The sequence below is a fragment of the Cardiocondyla obscurior genome, linkage group LG06 (assembly GCF_019399895.1).
Source record: "Cardiocondyla obscurior isolate alpha-2009 linkage group LG06, Cobs3.1, whole genome shotgun sequence".
Lineage (NCBI taxonomy): Eukaryota > Metazoa > Arthropoda > Insecta > Hymenoptera > Formicidae > Cardiocondyla > Cardiocondyla obscurior.
The window spans coordinates 2,006,584-2,022,012 of record NC_091869.1 but is presented as its reverse complement, the minus strand read 5'-3'; the positions used below and the strand labels follow the sequence as shown (position 1 = coordinate 2,022,012).

Sequence of the window (15,429 nt, the reverse complement as noted above, 5' to 3'; positions counted from 1 at the left end):
AAAACGGAAAGACGTTTTTCGTCTTTTTCGACTACTTGAAACGTAGTCAACAATATCTTCCGCGAATCTCCGATCCGTAAATAAAAAAATTTAATTCGTTTACGACTCGTATTAAATAAAATTTATAAAATAATAAAAATTAAATCGACATTTATATCCGTGGTATGAAGTAAGCTAGACGAGAGAACTAATTAACATCATAGAAAATAGGAATTATTTTTGATAAAAACGGAATAGGTTGTATTAAAAAAGAAAAAAAATATCTTATGTTCGAATATCATGTAATTACTTACAAATTTATTGTTGTAATTTTTTCAACAATATTGTTGCACCAGCGCCACGCTTTGTCTTAAGATATGTCGCTAAGGGTTTTAATTTAGACAATAACGTATCTCTAACGTTCTCAACTTCATTTTCTATGAGGAGAATTAATAAGAAACAAGCTCTGTTGAACTCAACCCACGTTTCTAATACCTCTTGCGTTAAGTGTGATATTAATACTTCTCCAAACGTACATTCCTTCTTCGCCAAAAACTCTTTATCATTCTGAATAAGTTTTTTTAACATTGTATGTAATCCGGGATGTTCAATCACATTATATTCGGTATCATTGTCCTTGATCTTCGAATCTGCACTAGTAAGAAATTCAGCAATGGATTCTAACGCGGATCTTAATTTCTCTCCTGATCCGATTTTCAATATTGCTAAAGTGGTCATGGCTATGCTGCTGTTGGATAACCACGTTACTGTGTCCGCGATTATAGCGTCGAAAAGCGGGTTGCGAATTGCGTCGAGAAGTTCCTTTTCTCTAACGTCGGCTAATTTTTTGCTAGTAGAATTATCGTCACCTTGGCGTAAACATTCCACCACGTCCGGCGAAAAGTAAAGAGGTTTCCGCCTTGCAACGAGATACAATATAACGTGTTTCCCATATTCGTTCAGTGCGATATTAACTAGATCTTGTTGTATCTCCGACAATATAATCTTTTGCATAAGAACGGTGTCGTCTACAGAATCAAAAAGCGCTAGTAATATCAAGTAACCGTATTTTGAAGTACAAATTGTTTTGACTTCTTCCTTAAGGGCCTTCATAATGATTTTTCTATCTTTGCTGTTGCCGTACCATATACACTGTGCCGCGACTTTTGTTCCCATTTTACTTCGAGATAACGTTACGATGTGAGATCGCAGCATGACTATTAATTCGCCCCTATCTTCCACTGTACACACACCGAAAAATTCCCACAGAACCGTGTGTAACAAAGTGGAATTAATTAAACCTTTATTTAAGATTCGTATTACATTTGCTTTAATGGCAGACAGCGTGGCTAGTTTCATATCGGTCGCGGTTTTGAATACATCCAACGCCGATTTAACATTCTTGTCTTTCTCCATTTTGTACATGTCTCCGTAGAATTCCTGCTTGAGATATAGTTTTTCTACATTCGTACACCAAGTGGAATACGCAAGTTCCACAAGAGAAGCTGATACATTGTGACTCATTAACTTGATAACGTTGCCATATAATCCAGAAATCACCTCGGATCTGATTTCTTGTGAACCGTGTTTTAAAATAGCTTTTACACAATTTTTCGCGTATTTAGACTGTAACATCTCAACAACGAGTGGCTTAATCTCATTAAATATAGCTTGCCGAATGTCATCTTTACAATATTTGATTATACATTGAATCACTCTAGACATATCATGCATGAATATCACCTTACTATAATGACTTTTTAACATATCGTGCAATTTTTGTGTTAAGTTTTCACGTTCGTTAGACTTGCAATTAGCTCTACGTAACTTCTCACTGATCTGTTTAGCCTGAATGACTTTGTCATATACCGTTTCGTTATTCAACTTTTTAGCTTTGCGCTTCTGTTTGAGCTCTTTTTTCTCCTTTTTCAATTCAACCCAATTGGTTTTTTGAATAGCTGGCTCCTTCTTCTCGATTGTTAGATTTTTATTCGAGTTTGTTTGAGTTTTGGATTTCTGCAATTCTTTTTTCTCTTTCTTTAGTTCGAGTATATTAATTTTTTCAATTTTAGAATTATTCTTGGCTATGTTAGAACCTTTCACCTTAGAGTTCTTTTTTATGAAAGATGGCTTTACATTTTTACCTAAAAGAACACATATTATTTTTATATAGAAATATATTTTAAGTTTGGTTTTCTCCTTTGTTCTCACCTGCAGGTTTATGATCCAGTGATTTTTCGAATCTTACTTTCTTTCTTTTTTTGTTATCCTCTATGCCTTCATTATCCTCCACCTTTACATCACTATCATCCAAACTCGTTGCTAATCGCTTCATCTCTGAACGAATCTACAAGATCAATAATAATGAAAAATACAACGCATATTAGAAATCTGCATAGTACACACTTAATTATTTTCGTGATAATTACTTTAAAAACGCCAAGAAAGTTTTACAAGAAACCTAATTCTTACCTTCGCTTTCAAGCGCGCAAAAATTAATCTAATCGTTCTCTCTAAACTTAGGATAAACTTATGCACCTCGAGAGTATCCGAAAAAATTAATTAACGTTAGAATAAAAAATAACGAATAGAACTTTGAAGTAGGCGATCTCGTGCTGCGGGCGATTTTAAGTTCCTAACCTCCGCACCTCCGCACCACGTGTTGTTTCATGTATTAGTCGCACAAGTGCGCCACGAGCGTGGCTCCTCGATACCTCGAATTGTTCCTCCGTTCCTCGATAGATCTCGCGCCGCGGTCATACAGTCACGAGATGCACGTATAATTCGAGTCGGTCTGTGTTGCTCGCGGGATTGCTGTCGCTCAAGAGTGAATCCGGCGCGTGAAAAACTGCTCCGGTTTACCGGTGGACGTGGCTCGTCCACGCGTGACTCTCGCTTTTAATCCAACCGAGCCCTTCCCTGCACGCCCGGATCCTCCGCGCAGCTCCTCCGACAATTAGACGTTTGAAGTTCGCCGGGAGTACAACTTACACGCACGAGCATCGTCGCCAGGTACGTTACGCGCTCGCGTGCCGATCGATGCCAGCATTCGTTTATATACATACATCACGCGTACTTCCGACTACCCTGAGATGGTAAAAAGAACAGGTCGCACCTCTCTTATCAAATATCTTCGGAGTGTCGAACGTTTCGACGGGCACCGCGAATAGGATGCTAGCCGATTCCCGTGAGCGGTGAAACTAATGACAGCCATCGCATCGACTATCAGATTTATTTTCGCGTCTTCCTCCGCCGCTTTTCGCGACGTTATCTAGCTCCGGCCCTGGACCACGGTGACGAAGGGAGGATCCGCGTTGGGTTTCCGAGACGTCCGCCCCGAGCAGGGGGGCTGCGGAGCGTAGCAGCTTCCGTCGCGTATCGTATCGCGTCGCAGCGTGTGTGTATTTTTAAACCCGACCTACGGTCTTACCCCGTAACGGCTGCCGGTCGAGTCCGCGCAGCATCCCGGCACACGTAGCGGGGCATCGCGAGTGAGAGTATTCTGGAGGAGAATCGCGCCGCGGGGCGAGTCGCTCGATCGCGTAACGGGAAGAGGAAAGGAAGAGTGAAAGAGTCGCCGCGAAAAGAGGGTGGGGGGAAGGCGAGGGAAGTAGGTCCCGCCGAGAGGCGCGCAACAGGTGAGAGAAAACGTGGCGGCGGCCGTCAGCTGATCGCAAGCACGCCGGGCGAGGGAGCGGTCTCGTCTGGCCCAATTACTCGTGTCTCAACACATTCGGCTGGTTACGCCGCGTGCCGTTGTACCGTTGCCAACAAGGACGGTCGCGCCCGGCGAGCGTGCGACAGCTTCCCTGCCGTCACGTGGCACGCAAAGTTCGTGGCGAACGTGCGAGCGTATTATTTATTTCTCGTTGATAAGAACTTTTATTTTATTTTATTATTCCGCCGACCGTTGCGTCATCCGTGCCTTAGGTCGTTTGTGTCTTGGGTCATTCGTGCCTTGAATTATGCTTTTTTTTTTTGCTGATTTAGTTGTTGTTCCTTTTTTTTTTTTTTTTTTTTTTTAACTATACTTTTGTATTTCTTATATCCCGAGACTGGTCGAATCATTTCTCATCTGAGATTGCGTGCCGTTTAATAGAAGTAGACTCGTTCCGCGGACGCTCCCCGTGACGATGGCGAGATAGATTAAAAGATAAGCCTTTGTAACGTCATTTGATATGAAACATGTACACGAAGCTATACGTGTAAAGACGTTGCACAGATGTCGGGCTGATAAAACGTTTTCGATGTCGTTTTATTATTATATTTTTAATAGAATTATGTGTACGTGTTGTACTTAACATCTTTTTGCGTTTTACCAAAACCGTATTCTATCTATCGTAATAATTGTAATGACCCAAATATTGAGTTTATTATTACTTCTAATTATTTCTCGTTGTCGTCACGATAAAACGGTGATGTTTAAAGCGAAGAACTGTTAATTTTGTAATTAAGAAGTGATGCTTACCTTGGGGTTGCTTAGCCGATGCGCGATACTTCCTGGGCCTCCTCCTCTCAGGATATTCTCAGGGATGTCGGGCTGATTATTTTTCCACCACAAAACACTCGTGAAAATCGCGAATAAACTAAAGTCGCATGTAAACTAATTACTCGCTAAAATTTTTCGCGCAACGTAGCACGGTACTTTTGTTTGAAAAATTTACGTATCAACTTTACAGTCTCCGTAATTATCTTTAAAAAATTAAATTAATTAATTAATTAGTGTTTTAATATAATGACGCGCGCTAAGTGTGCTCTGTGTGATCTTTAGTTTTTTACAAAAGAAAAAAAAAAGACAAAAAAAAACACCGGCACATACCTCACTTCCCAAGTTAACTCCACGAAATAATAAGTAGAAGATTTATTTTGAACACAAAAAGTTAGGCATCGGTCGAGTGGTTCGGTAGGAAAGTTTAAGATTCAAAAAATCAGACGCTGATTCACGAATGGCTAAAGCATTCGGTTCGCTCGTTCAAAGTCCGGGAATAAAATCAACGTTAAAAATCATTAAACTGTCGAGATTTAGACCGGATCCTGGGACGCGCTATAAAAACACCCGGCGCGATACGTCGATAATTTAGGTGCTGATTAGCAGAGATCGCTGCGAACCTCGTCAATATATCGCGCACAGTAGACGAGAAGCTGAAGTATCCGATGACGAAACGGCACACGTGTGACGCATTGATTGTTTACTTTGATACGTCTTTAAGCCTACGAACGATGCGCTCACACATGACGAACGCTCGGGAAACGTTATACGACCGTTTCAGATGAAGTAACGCACGCTGGCCTCACTACGTTGTCGCAACGAACGGTCAGCTATTTCGCCGTGTCGCAGAAATAACACTTCACTTTTACCATTACATTTTTCCGCTCGCGAAACGTACCTCGGAAATTTTTTCTTACTGCGCGGCGGGGCGGTGAACGAAGGTTGTACATCAGCCGAGAAATAAATGTAATTCTTTCGTTTACTTTGGAACACCTTACTTTCAGCGAAGATCATTAATTTCGCCTCGACTAATCTTTTAATTGAAACCGAAACCCTCGAAGACGTCTCGTAACGTTTTTAGACTGCGATTTCCTATTTGACGTCAGTTCGACCCTTCTATGACGTAATGTCGGTCTCGTTTCGCGGCAAACAGGTCCTTTTCTTCATTTCCAAACTTATATATTTTACAATCTCGCGCGGGGCTTCGTTTTCAAGTGTCCGCGGGATCTTAGCATGCGAGTCACGTCGCGGGCGCGCGGTTCGACTTGATTCGCGTACGTGAAATACTTACGAAAACTCGGAAAGAGCGGGGAATCCTTGAGACCAGAAATTATGAAGGATGCAACGCGCTCTTTTCGCGCAATGTACGCTCGTTTAGGCGCAGAATCGTCTTCTTCCTTCTCGTAGAATCGTTTTTGTCGCCAGTCTCGTCGCCGATCGCCTTCACGTTGAAGATAGATTTCCTTCCGCTTGACGTTACCTCGGTAATCGTACGTTTCGTTTTGCTCGATACCCGTCAGGTCGATGCTAATGTCGCACAAGAAACTTTAGGATTAAAAAAATTATTTTTTATTATTTTTTTTTAATTATTATATAGTTTTTTATTTATTATAAGAGATTCTTTGCTTTTTATTGTTACCTTTATTTTTCATTGCTTTTATTTTATTATTTGTTTAATTTATTATTCTTTGATTGGATTTCTTAAGCGATTCTCTTAACCTTTGTGCTGATTGCGAAATCGAAATGCCGCAGCATCAATAATTGTTATCTCTGTAAAACGATTGAATATGTTTTTACACATAAAAAGTTATTCGCAGGATTCTCTCATGTCATCACGATGAAATAACATACTCGCGTGCAGCGACTGATTTTAAAGGTCGAATTTAACTTTTCGAACATTTTATTCTTGACATTTTCATAAATGTTTTTGTTGAAAACATTTACGATTTGTTTTCTTTTTTTAGACGTTAAGAAAAAGTGCAACTTTAATTATTTATTTCTTTTTTCGCGACGTCGATTGAAGCTCCACGGCGTTTTATTTATTTCCCGACGCGCACGGCAGATACGAAACGGAAATTTCGATATAATTTTGCGTGATTGATCGTCGGCGTGTGTAACGTCAATCATTGGAGAATTTGCAGACTAATTGTGAAACTATGTAGTATATAATTTTTTTTTTTTTTTTTTAATTCAAATACTTACAACATTGCACCATCTAAGTTGTTAATTTAATATCAGTTTAAATGAAATGACGTGGAAAAATAAATAATGATTAATAATCACAAATGTAAATGTCATTCTACATGTGTGCGTATAATTTACATAAATCAGGTTTAATTATATCTGCGTTAACTTTTTGTTTTCTTTTGTTTTTACCTTTTACAAATTTTACAAAAATATTTGAATGCAAATCGTATAAGCAATAGATATGAAAGTCGTGTCGTTGATATCTTATGTTGTTACCGCAGTATCTGCAATCCGCGCACAAAAACTGTGATAAAAATCGAAAAATAAACAAAGCGCGGCGATACTTAGTGATAAGGTTTTTCAAAATTTAATAGGCGCATGTCGTTTACTTTTTGTCGCAATTTTTGCGGCCGCAAAGTGTATAATCTTATTACGTAATCGCGTTTAATCTCGTATTGATGTTACCGCGTACGTGAAAAACTCACGTTCCAGTCGGGTAATCTTTGATAATTTAATTGGGCTTATTATTATAATCTTTCGCAGACGATTATGATTTTTAAATTACGATGATAAGATCCAACAATGATTTCATAACAAAAATTCTTCCTGATGTGCAAAATTCTCACGCGTAGATAATCGGCCGCCAATATTTATAAAATTATCGGCCGACAACGTTTTCCGCCGTGGTATTTGAATTTGTAAAATAAATTTGTAAAATTTGTAAAATAAAAATTGTATTGTTTTTCAAATTGATTATAACACGCGCCGTTCGAAAACGGGTCGTATACAGGTCGACGATAATGCATGGTATTGATAATAGTCGTTGATTTTCGCTTATTAATCCACTTTTAATACAAGTCGTCCGGCAAAAAAAAAAAAAAAACTTAATTAATACCGGCTACCTCGATAGAAGCGTAGAACGATACTCTGTATGGCACGTTCGCGAAATTGTGCAACTAACGTGATCGCACTGTATTCCTGGTGGTTCGCCAATCGCTCGTACGGCACCTCGACATTACTAGGCCAAGTCTGTAAGAGTGTGCGAAATGACGCACCGATCCACATCTCGTGTCTCGCGGTGGAATTGCCGGCCCTTTATTGCCCCTCCAACGAACCCCTGTCATTTTCTTCCGCTCGTTCGTACCGTTCGTTAAAGAGATTTTGTACTTTCGCAATACCTAGGAGAAGGAAAGTCTCTCGGCACGTGTTAGCTCTGAGCAAAGGGGACTCTCGTACCTTGAGAATAATGCAGAGTAAAGCTAGGACAGTCGACTGAAGGAGCAGAGTATCAGTATACATTTGCGGTTGAATGTTAACGAAGAAACACGTGGAGTGAAAAAACATAAAAATCATTGCGAGTCGCAGCAACCGAGATGATCATTTTTGCTCTCATCGATTTATTTTATCTTATGATCACGCTGTTTAATTAAAATATCTTGGATATATATAGAAATTAATACAATTCCAAACTATGTTTCGGTTGCCTGATTATTTTTGTAACTTAAGGCTGATTTTTTAAAATTCTTATTTAAATTTTTGACGCAAATGCGTGCACATTTGCGTTACTTGATTGTACTTTTTATGAACATGATAATTTTTATAATGGATGATGAAAAAAGAGTTTTTTGTATCTTACGTTAAAAATTTTATTTTTTATTTTTTTTTTATTTTTTAATCAAATATTATTTTACGTATAATGTGCTTGCCGATTGACGTGCTTGACTTTTCGCGACCAGATTGACTTTGTCATTTTTTGGTTAGAGAGATAAAACGCGAATCTGTTTTTCTGGCACTCTCTTGTACTTTGAAACTCAAATACGTCCTGTGTACCTTGGAACATTCTCTTTTATCGCACTCGCGGCATTTTGCGCATCCATACGGCTATAATCATATAATGTATAATTAAAATTAACTTCTTAAGCAGCTTGATTTTTTCACGTTACGTCATTCCAAACAATTCAGAAGCTTTGAGAAATTATTGAGACAAAATTGTCAATAGAACTCATAAAGACACGATTAACAACACGTCAATCCTGTTTATTAAACGTAACTCGGCAAGACAAGATTTGACGATTCATTGCGCGTTTATTGTGAAATTTGAGCAAAAGGGTTTTTCCAATAATTTAAAATGTAGAGTCATATAAATAATTGATATTTTATCAATTTTACATACAATGCATATTACGAATGAAGTTCAAATGGTCATAAGATCAAGAGTTACATTTCCATTTTACATAATGCAAAAACTTCGCAAAGTCTTTTGAAACAGTTTCATCATCGATAATTCAAATTTAAATTGTTAAGTTATTTTCCATGAAACAATAAGATTATGTCTTTAATTTTTTAAATTTGTGTCTAATTATTAATTAAGTATTTATTAGAAAAATTCCGGCTTTTAATTGTTTTTTCTGTATGGATTAATCACATATGGAATTCTATATGGAAAAAAAAAAAATAATAATAATCGTCGCGCTTAAATTTATTTCATTTGTAATTTAATGATCGCTTCCTATTGCGTATGAAATTCGTAATTCGACAGATGCGCTACGTTTTTTCTCTCCACTGGTTCTCATTAGGAAATTGTTTGTAACGCCGTGATTTGTAGCAACGTGATAGGAAAAACGCCGCTGCCACTTTACTTATAAAAAAAATTTATTTATTAGCCGTGCGAATCATTAAGCAATAATGTAAAGTTTTCGAGCGTACTTCTTAGTGGATCTTCCCTTGATCTATACGCAAATAATTTTGCAAGATCAATCGCGCTAGAAATCCTGCACGGTAATGTTCGATTTAATGATGGCCTGACGGTAGACGTCAAATCGATTAGCGCATCCATTGTTTATGCGTTACGTAAAAGCGTCATGCAACATTGATCGCTTCCTGAATATAATTGTACAGCCGTCGTTACTTCGACGCTATTATTTTTTTACTCAGATCGCAAAAGCCGCTTACAAAATTAATGTTAAGAAAGCGAAGTGTTGTGCTAAATACCGGCAGTGTAACATTCTCCGGCGCGCCGGATAAAGCGCGGGAACGCCGACGATAGCTGCCGCGAATTTCGGTGATTCAGGTACAGTTTATACATTTTCCTCTTTCATCTCGCACGATTGTATATACATATAATTTTTTTTTTTTTTTATTGCCATTGACGCGCCACGCGCGTACGACAGCAATTGAATCTCAATAAATATTTCTCCGGCGTCGTGCCGGTTCGCCGATTAAGTCGCGTTTGCTTTGCGGTCGCCCTTGAATAATCCTCGAAAATACGATCGACGATTTCCATACGTAACCCGCATCGGAGACCTTTGCCAGACGTCATTGCGAGATCGTGATCTTTGGACTCGGTAGAGTTTGGTTGCACGAACGGGAGGAAATGTCGTTCAAGAACAGTAATTCGCCGAAGGCTATTGTCGATCGATTTGCGTCCAGAGCTTCGCTCGTTTCGCAATCCGGGGAACGATCGCGAGGTCTGAGCCCAGCGCTTTACTCGCGGACCACCGACTCCGTAAAGGATTTTCGAATTACTGTACTGTCGAATTAAGATCTCTCGACGAAACTTCTTATTGCGAGTCGTTGAACTTGCCTGACCTTCGTCGGAATATACGGTCCTTCTCTGGAAAGTCTAAACTCAAAATAGCATCCCCGCGCCGAGCGACGTTCGGAATAAACTATTTACGCCTTATAGCCGTGTTCTTACGCATTGTGCACATGGTGAAATGTATCGGTATTTGAGGGTGATGAAAATTTTCTTTGCTTTCCTCTTCTCTAAATAATTAGTACACTAGTATTTCAAGTAATTCAATTTTTCTGGGTCCACATCAATCGCGATACTCAGCGTAGTTTTTTTTATGGAAAAAAATGACATAATTTTGATTTATTTAGCTCAAACGAACCATGTTTATATGCGTAGTTTGATATATTATTTACGTCTTTCGTAATTGAATTTATTAATAAAAGAAGACAGATATTTGAATTAAATTGAAAAGACTGAAGTTTATATATCGTAAGTTGTCAGGATGAAAGTTTTAGCATTAATGATAATTAATATCCTTTCGTACCTCGTTTATCATCAATAATACTTAAGATCTCTTTCCGAACGCGTTTAAACAGACAAGTAACTCGCGAAATTTTTATACAAAGGTTTCTTTGACAAATGAACAGCTGCCTTCCGCGTTTTTGACGTCTCATCGGATAATAACGATGTATGAAGGCTGAGACATGCAAACGCGGAGATGAAGTCACATTGCATTTGCGAAAAAAATGTTTTCAGAGCCAATTTGTGGCTTACCAAGGAGCTGGTGATTCGACCGATTCTTGAAAATTAAAAGGGATCCACCGATCGCGTATTTTGCTGGGTTTCTGCTAATTGTCGCGGGTTTTTTTTCTTTTTTTATATATAATGCTCCTGCGTACTTACTAATTATAAGTTAATCTCGCGATTTAATCAACGAGTAAAATTTATACGTTTCTTTACATTCTGCGAACCAATCAAATGCAATATGACGACACGTGCCGTTTTTAGAATTCACTCGATAAATATCTTTATTATTCTATAGGCAATCGTATTTGCTCGAATGCCCGACGTGACGGGACAAAGATCGCGAGAAACTACGTCAAAACTGACAGTTTGCACGTCGTCGAGTGAGTCTGACGTGACATGACATAATCCTTCCGGACGTCCGCTAAGGTGAACCTGATGCACCTCGGGTTGACGAGCAATCGATCACGAGAAAACGCGAATTAGCTCAGGAAGCGATCGTTTTTCTTCTTTCACGTATACATACAAGAAAGGTTCGCCGGTGCAAGTTTTGCGGAAAAAAACAGATTCCAATATAAAAATAAAAAAAAAAAAGAAAATTGTATATGTGTAGGAAACACTTCATCTGAGGAAACGATACCTGCGTTTAGAAAAAAAAATTTTGCGTAATTGTAAAAATTATAAATTAATTAGCGTATGCTCCTGAATTTGAGCAATAAAAAAAAAAAGAAAAAGAAAAAAAATTAAAAGCAAACGTAGATTAAATTCACGATTTATGCTATGGAACTTTTTTTTTGGTAAACGCTACCATTGTCTCGCGCGATGCGGCTTCACCTTTTAGGCACCACCGGGTGTCGGACCGTCGCGTGACGTCACACGGGCGAACGCCGCAACGACGTCAAAGAGCCATGTGCAGGTGAAGTACAATCTCGACGTCGCGCATGGGTTTGCGACGACGAGATCCGGAGGACGCGAGGCGGGCAAGTGGGAAGGAGACGGGGCGAGAAAACGAGCGAGATAGAAAGAGAGCGAGAGGGAGAGGCGGTAGAAGGGACCAATATGGCGAATCGGTTAAAAGCAATGCACCGGCGTTACGTACGCCAGTCCGCGAGTTGGCACGACGTCGGTGTGTTCGTCGCTTCAATATCGGCACGGTCGATAAAGCTCCTCTTCTTTTTTTCTTTTCCTATCATTCTTTATTTTTTTTTTTTTTACCTTCAACTTCTTTCTCTCTTTTTTTTTTTTTTTGTAAATGCTGTCTGCCGAAACGTCGTTCGACTTATTATAAATCTCGCGGGTCGGGGAGATCTACGATTTTTCACGCAAATTTGCGTCTGTTATCAGCCCTACTGTCGTGCCGATCTCTTGGTTCCTCCGGTAAAGCACAAGTTGAGAAAACGCCGATCGGTCAGATATAAAGGGAAAGAGGGAAGAGAGGATCACTTTTGCTTTCGTCAGTGTCGCGATTTTAGTGTGTGTTGCGAGTTTTGGACGAACGTCGATTTATTGGGGCGCAGTCTGCGCGCGATCTTTCGATAATTAGTAAGTATAGTGAGATTTTCTCAAAATCAACGTCGATTCTTCGATAATGATTTAATATTGTATTATATCTGACAATATTATGTTTTTTTTTTTTTTTAATTTTAGCGACTTGAAAAATGTAATAATATGATTAATATTAATTTATGTAATCGCAGAATTATTATGTTGTTATATTATATTATTACATTAATACGGACAAATATTAATATTAAATTATTATTAAATAATTAATGCTTGGAAATTGCTGTAATAATGCAAAAACCAGTTTTACGAAACTCGTGAGTATGTTATCAGGTTTTATCAATTTTTCTACCGACTGGTTAGTACATTACTTTTTTTTTTAATTATTTTTCTCGATATCGAGTATAAAAAAGAAGTTGCCAGGGCTTTTCGATAAATATATTATTTTCGTTGCTGATGGACTCACTGGATGGAATCAAGATTAGCGCGATATCGATGTCTTCAATTTTTGATATTATCTGGAAAATACTATTCGCATGTGACACAAGTCTAGTATCCAATTCGTCCCAATTATATCGATATCTATGTCCCCGTTATTGGTAGGGCAATAAAAAAGGGATTCCATATCGAGTCGGATTACGACGTTCACTAGATCACATATTGAATTGAAATATTACCGAGATGGATTTGAAGCAATGGCCGTCCAATATGTGACGGAACATTTTAATTAATTTCCGATCGGTCGTCGCTCGGCTGCCCGAGCATCGGCGCGAGAACGCGTACGAAATACATTTTCTTTCCTTCCTTCCTTCCTTCCTTCGTTATCGCATCCAGTCTCGAAATGAATCATCGTGCGCGCACGATTTGAGTTTTCGATTCACGTTCCACCCGCCCGCCACAGACTCGCGGGAGCATTTAATGAACGTATTTATAGTCGTTAGGCCATCCTCGTGTACCGAAGGAAGCCTTGAGTCAACGCTTCATAATGCAAACCGCGTCGCCGTGGTCTTCTACGTTCATTTCGCCGCGCGATTAGCAAGCCTCGCGATCGCCCGCACACAACAAGTCGACAGTTCGACGCCGCGACTACGTCAACGGGAGATCCCGCGCGTTATTACGATGATCGCCCTGCGATCTATTTTCTGACCCGTACTGGAAAATCGGAAAATCGGGGCTAGGCCGCGTGAAGATCAACTTCTTCATGTACTGAAAAATTCTTTCGTTATTCTCAAAATTTGGAAATTGCCTCGCAGTGACGACATCGCACCTGCTTTATTGCCTTTTAAACGCGGCAATTAAGTAGATAATATGTGTAACATTCGATGTTTCTTCACCGTTAACGAAATACATAGATATGCCTTCTTCAGGTAGCCATTAACGCTATCAAGTTTTAAGTTCTCGCCAGCTCGCTGCTTTTCCTTTTATTCTGCCTTTCCTTCTCGTTCCCGTTTGCTATCTCGATGTGAAAGACGCACATTTTCCGTATTAGAGACTCCATTAAAGACGTAACGTGCAGTTAAATCATATTATTGCGTGCGCTAATCATAGGATATGCATTCTGTTTTCGGCTCCAGACGACGTTGTTCAGAAAGAGAACGGAGCTTCCACAGTAAGACTCGCTGCCGTATGTATATCGCGCGCGATTTTTATTACATAATGCGTCGTACAATAGCGTAGTAGAATTAATTATTGCACGATTCGCGATTCTACGTAACACGCGATGTCACGAGACTTTTACGTTTTTTTTAATAATAAAAAATGTTCCTTGTTTCATTTTGACAATAATCATGAGTCCACGTTTCCTAAACGTCAATTTTTTAAAAACTAAAAACTAAAATTAAAAAAGAAAAAAGATTTATATATGTATATTTATTAGATTTAATATATTTACATATTATCAAAATTAAAAAAAAAAGAATTTTTTTAATTCTAAATTTATTATTATTTAAATTAATTTTTTAGACAAAAAAAAGCCACGTCCGCTTGATGAAAAACGTTAATATACATATATCCCAAGTGAATCATGGGATTTATAAAAGAATTATCTATAATGACGTGTTATGAATATAATTCCGCTTTTCCTGTTGTTTTTTCTTCATCTGAACGCAGTCGGTTTATACATACAAATTATTACATCTTGGAAAAATATAATTTCGCAGGTAGACTCGTTTTAATAATGATTTTGCATAATATTTATGTTACTGCGTGTATTAAATTCCAATAGTGTATCGTTTATATAACGTCATTAATTACGACTCATTTTTTTCCCCCCCTTCTTGAGATTTTTTTTGCTTCTTGCGGTCAGTTTTATAGTCACTTTTCAATTTCGACTTATTTTCCTTCGGTACGTATGTGTTTAGTTGTACTGACGTCCGTAGAAACGCGTTACGAGACCGTCGTGGGATATTTTGCGAACACGTGAATCGATCGCTGGCACAATTAGCAAAGTAACAAGAAAAACCATTGCTTAATGGAGTGTGTATTTCGGCAGGTACCTTGAAGGCGGAGGAAAAGCCGCGCATCCTCTATTTTTCCTTTCACGAAGTAGTTTTTAATTATTTATTTATATTTTTCGAAAATTGTTTGCTTAGCAGTTTGTCTATCTTTTAAGATCTTTCGTTTAATCGGCGGCGCTTATTGGCGACAGTAATTCGTCCCCTGTGTTTCAAGGCACTCGAAATGTTGATTTATTTATATTACAATTGATTATAGAACGTGTTTTTATTCGTGTCATGTTTTTCGACGTCGTATAAGGAAGAAATAAATATGTATAAATATATTTTAATACAAGTAAATACTATTATAAATTTAAAAAACTTCGGACAGACGCAAGATGAAAAACAAGCTAATATACATATTTACTTATCTTGTGGCAAAACGACAGCGCCAAGTTTTTTTTTTTTTATTTGCGATAAAATATTTACATATATTAAAATATATTTAAACATTTTTTTATTCCTTTATTTCTTCCTTGCATCGGCGCATAGCAACCTTGTATTAGCGCAGTCTTATC

The 15,429-nt window shown here is 38.3% G+C and overlaps 2 protein-coding genes across 7 annotated transcripts in view; one reads left to right on the top strand and one right to left on the bottom strand.

Annotated features, from left to right (window-relative positions):
• Positions 1-264: 264 nt before the first annotated feature.
• On the bottom strand, positions 265-4,969 carry Peng (Pumilio and CPL domain-containing protein penguin). 3 transcript variants are annotated; one of them, XM_070657803.1, is made up of 3 exons: positions 4,448-4,969; positions 2,191-2,326; positions 265-2,123 (listed from the first exon to the last, which is right to left on the bottom strand). In XM_070657803.1, exons 2-3 carry the CDS (start codon positions 2,312-2,314, stop codon positions 298-300), a joined length of 1,950 nt encoding a protein of 649 aa, XP_070513904.1. In that variant the 5' UTR covers positions 2,315-2,326; positions 4,448-4,969; the 3' UTR covers positions 265-297. The 3 variants fall into 3 exon arrangements, with proteins under 3 accessions (XP_070513904.1, XP_070513901.1, XP_070513902.1); XM_070657800.1 differs by lacking the exon at positions 4,448-4,969 and adding an exon at positions 3,095-3,208; XM_070657801.1 differs by lacking the exon at positions 4,448-4,969 and adding an exon at positions 2,452-2,734.
• Positions 2,851-15,429, top strand: part of LOC139103298 (very long chain fatty acid elongase AAEL008004) — a 35,318-nt gene continuing 22,739 nt past the window's right edge. For 2 of the 4 annotated variants that reach the window (XM_070657819.1, XM_070657820.1), the window contains exon 1: positions 12,020-12,455. The gene's annotated coding sequence lies outside the window, so the exon portion shown is untranslated. Of the gene's footprint in view, positions 2,992-12,019; positions 12,456-15,429 lie in introns of those variants that run through there. The other 2 variants (XM_070657818.1, XM_070657817.1) reach the window with 2 other exon arrangements.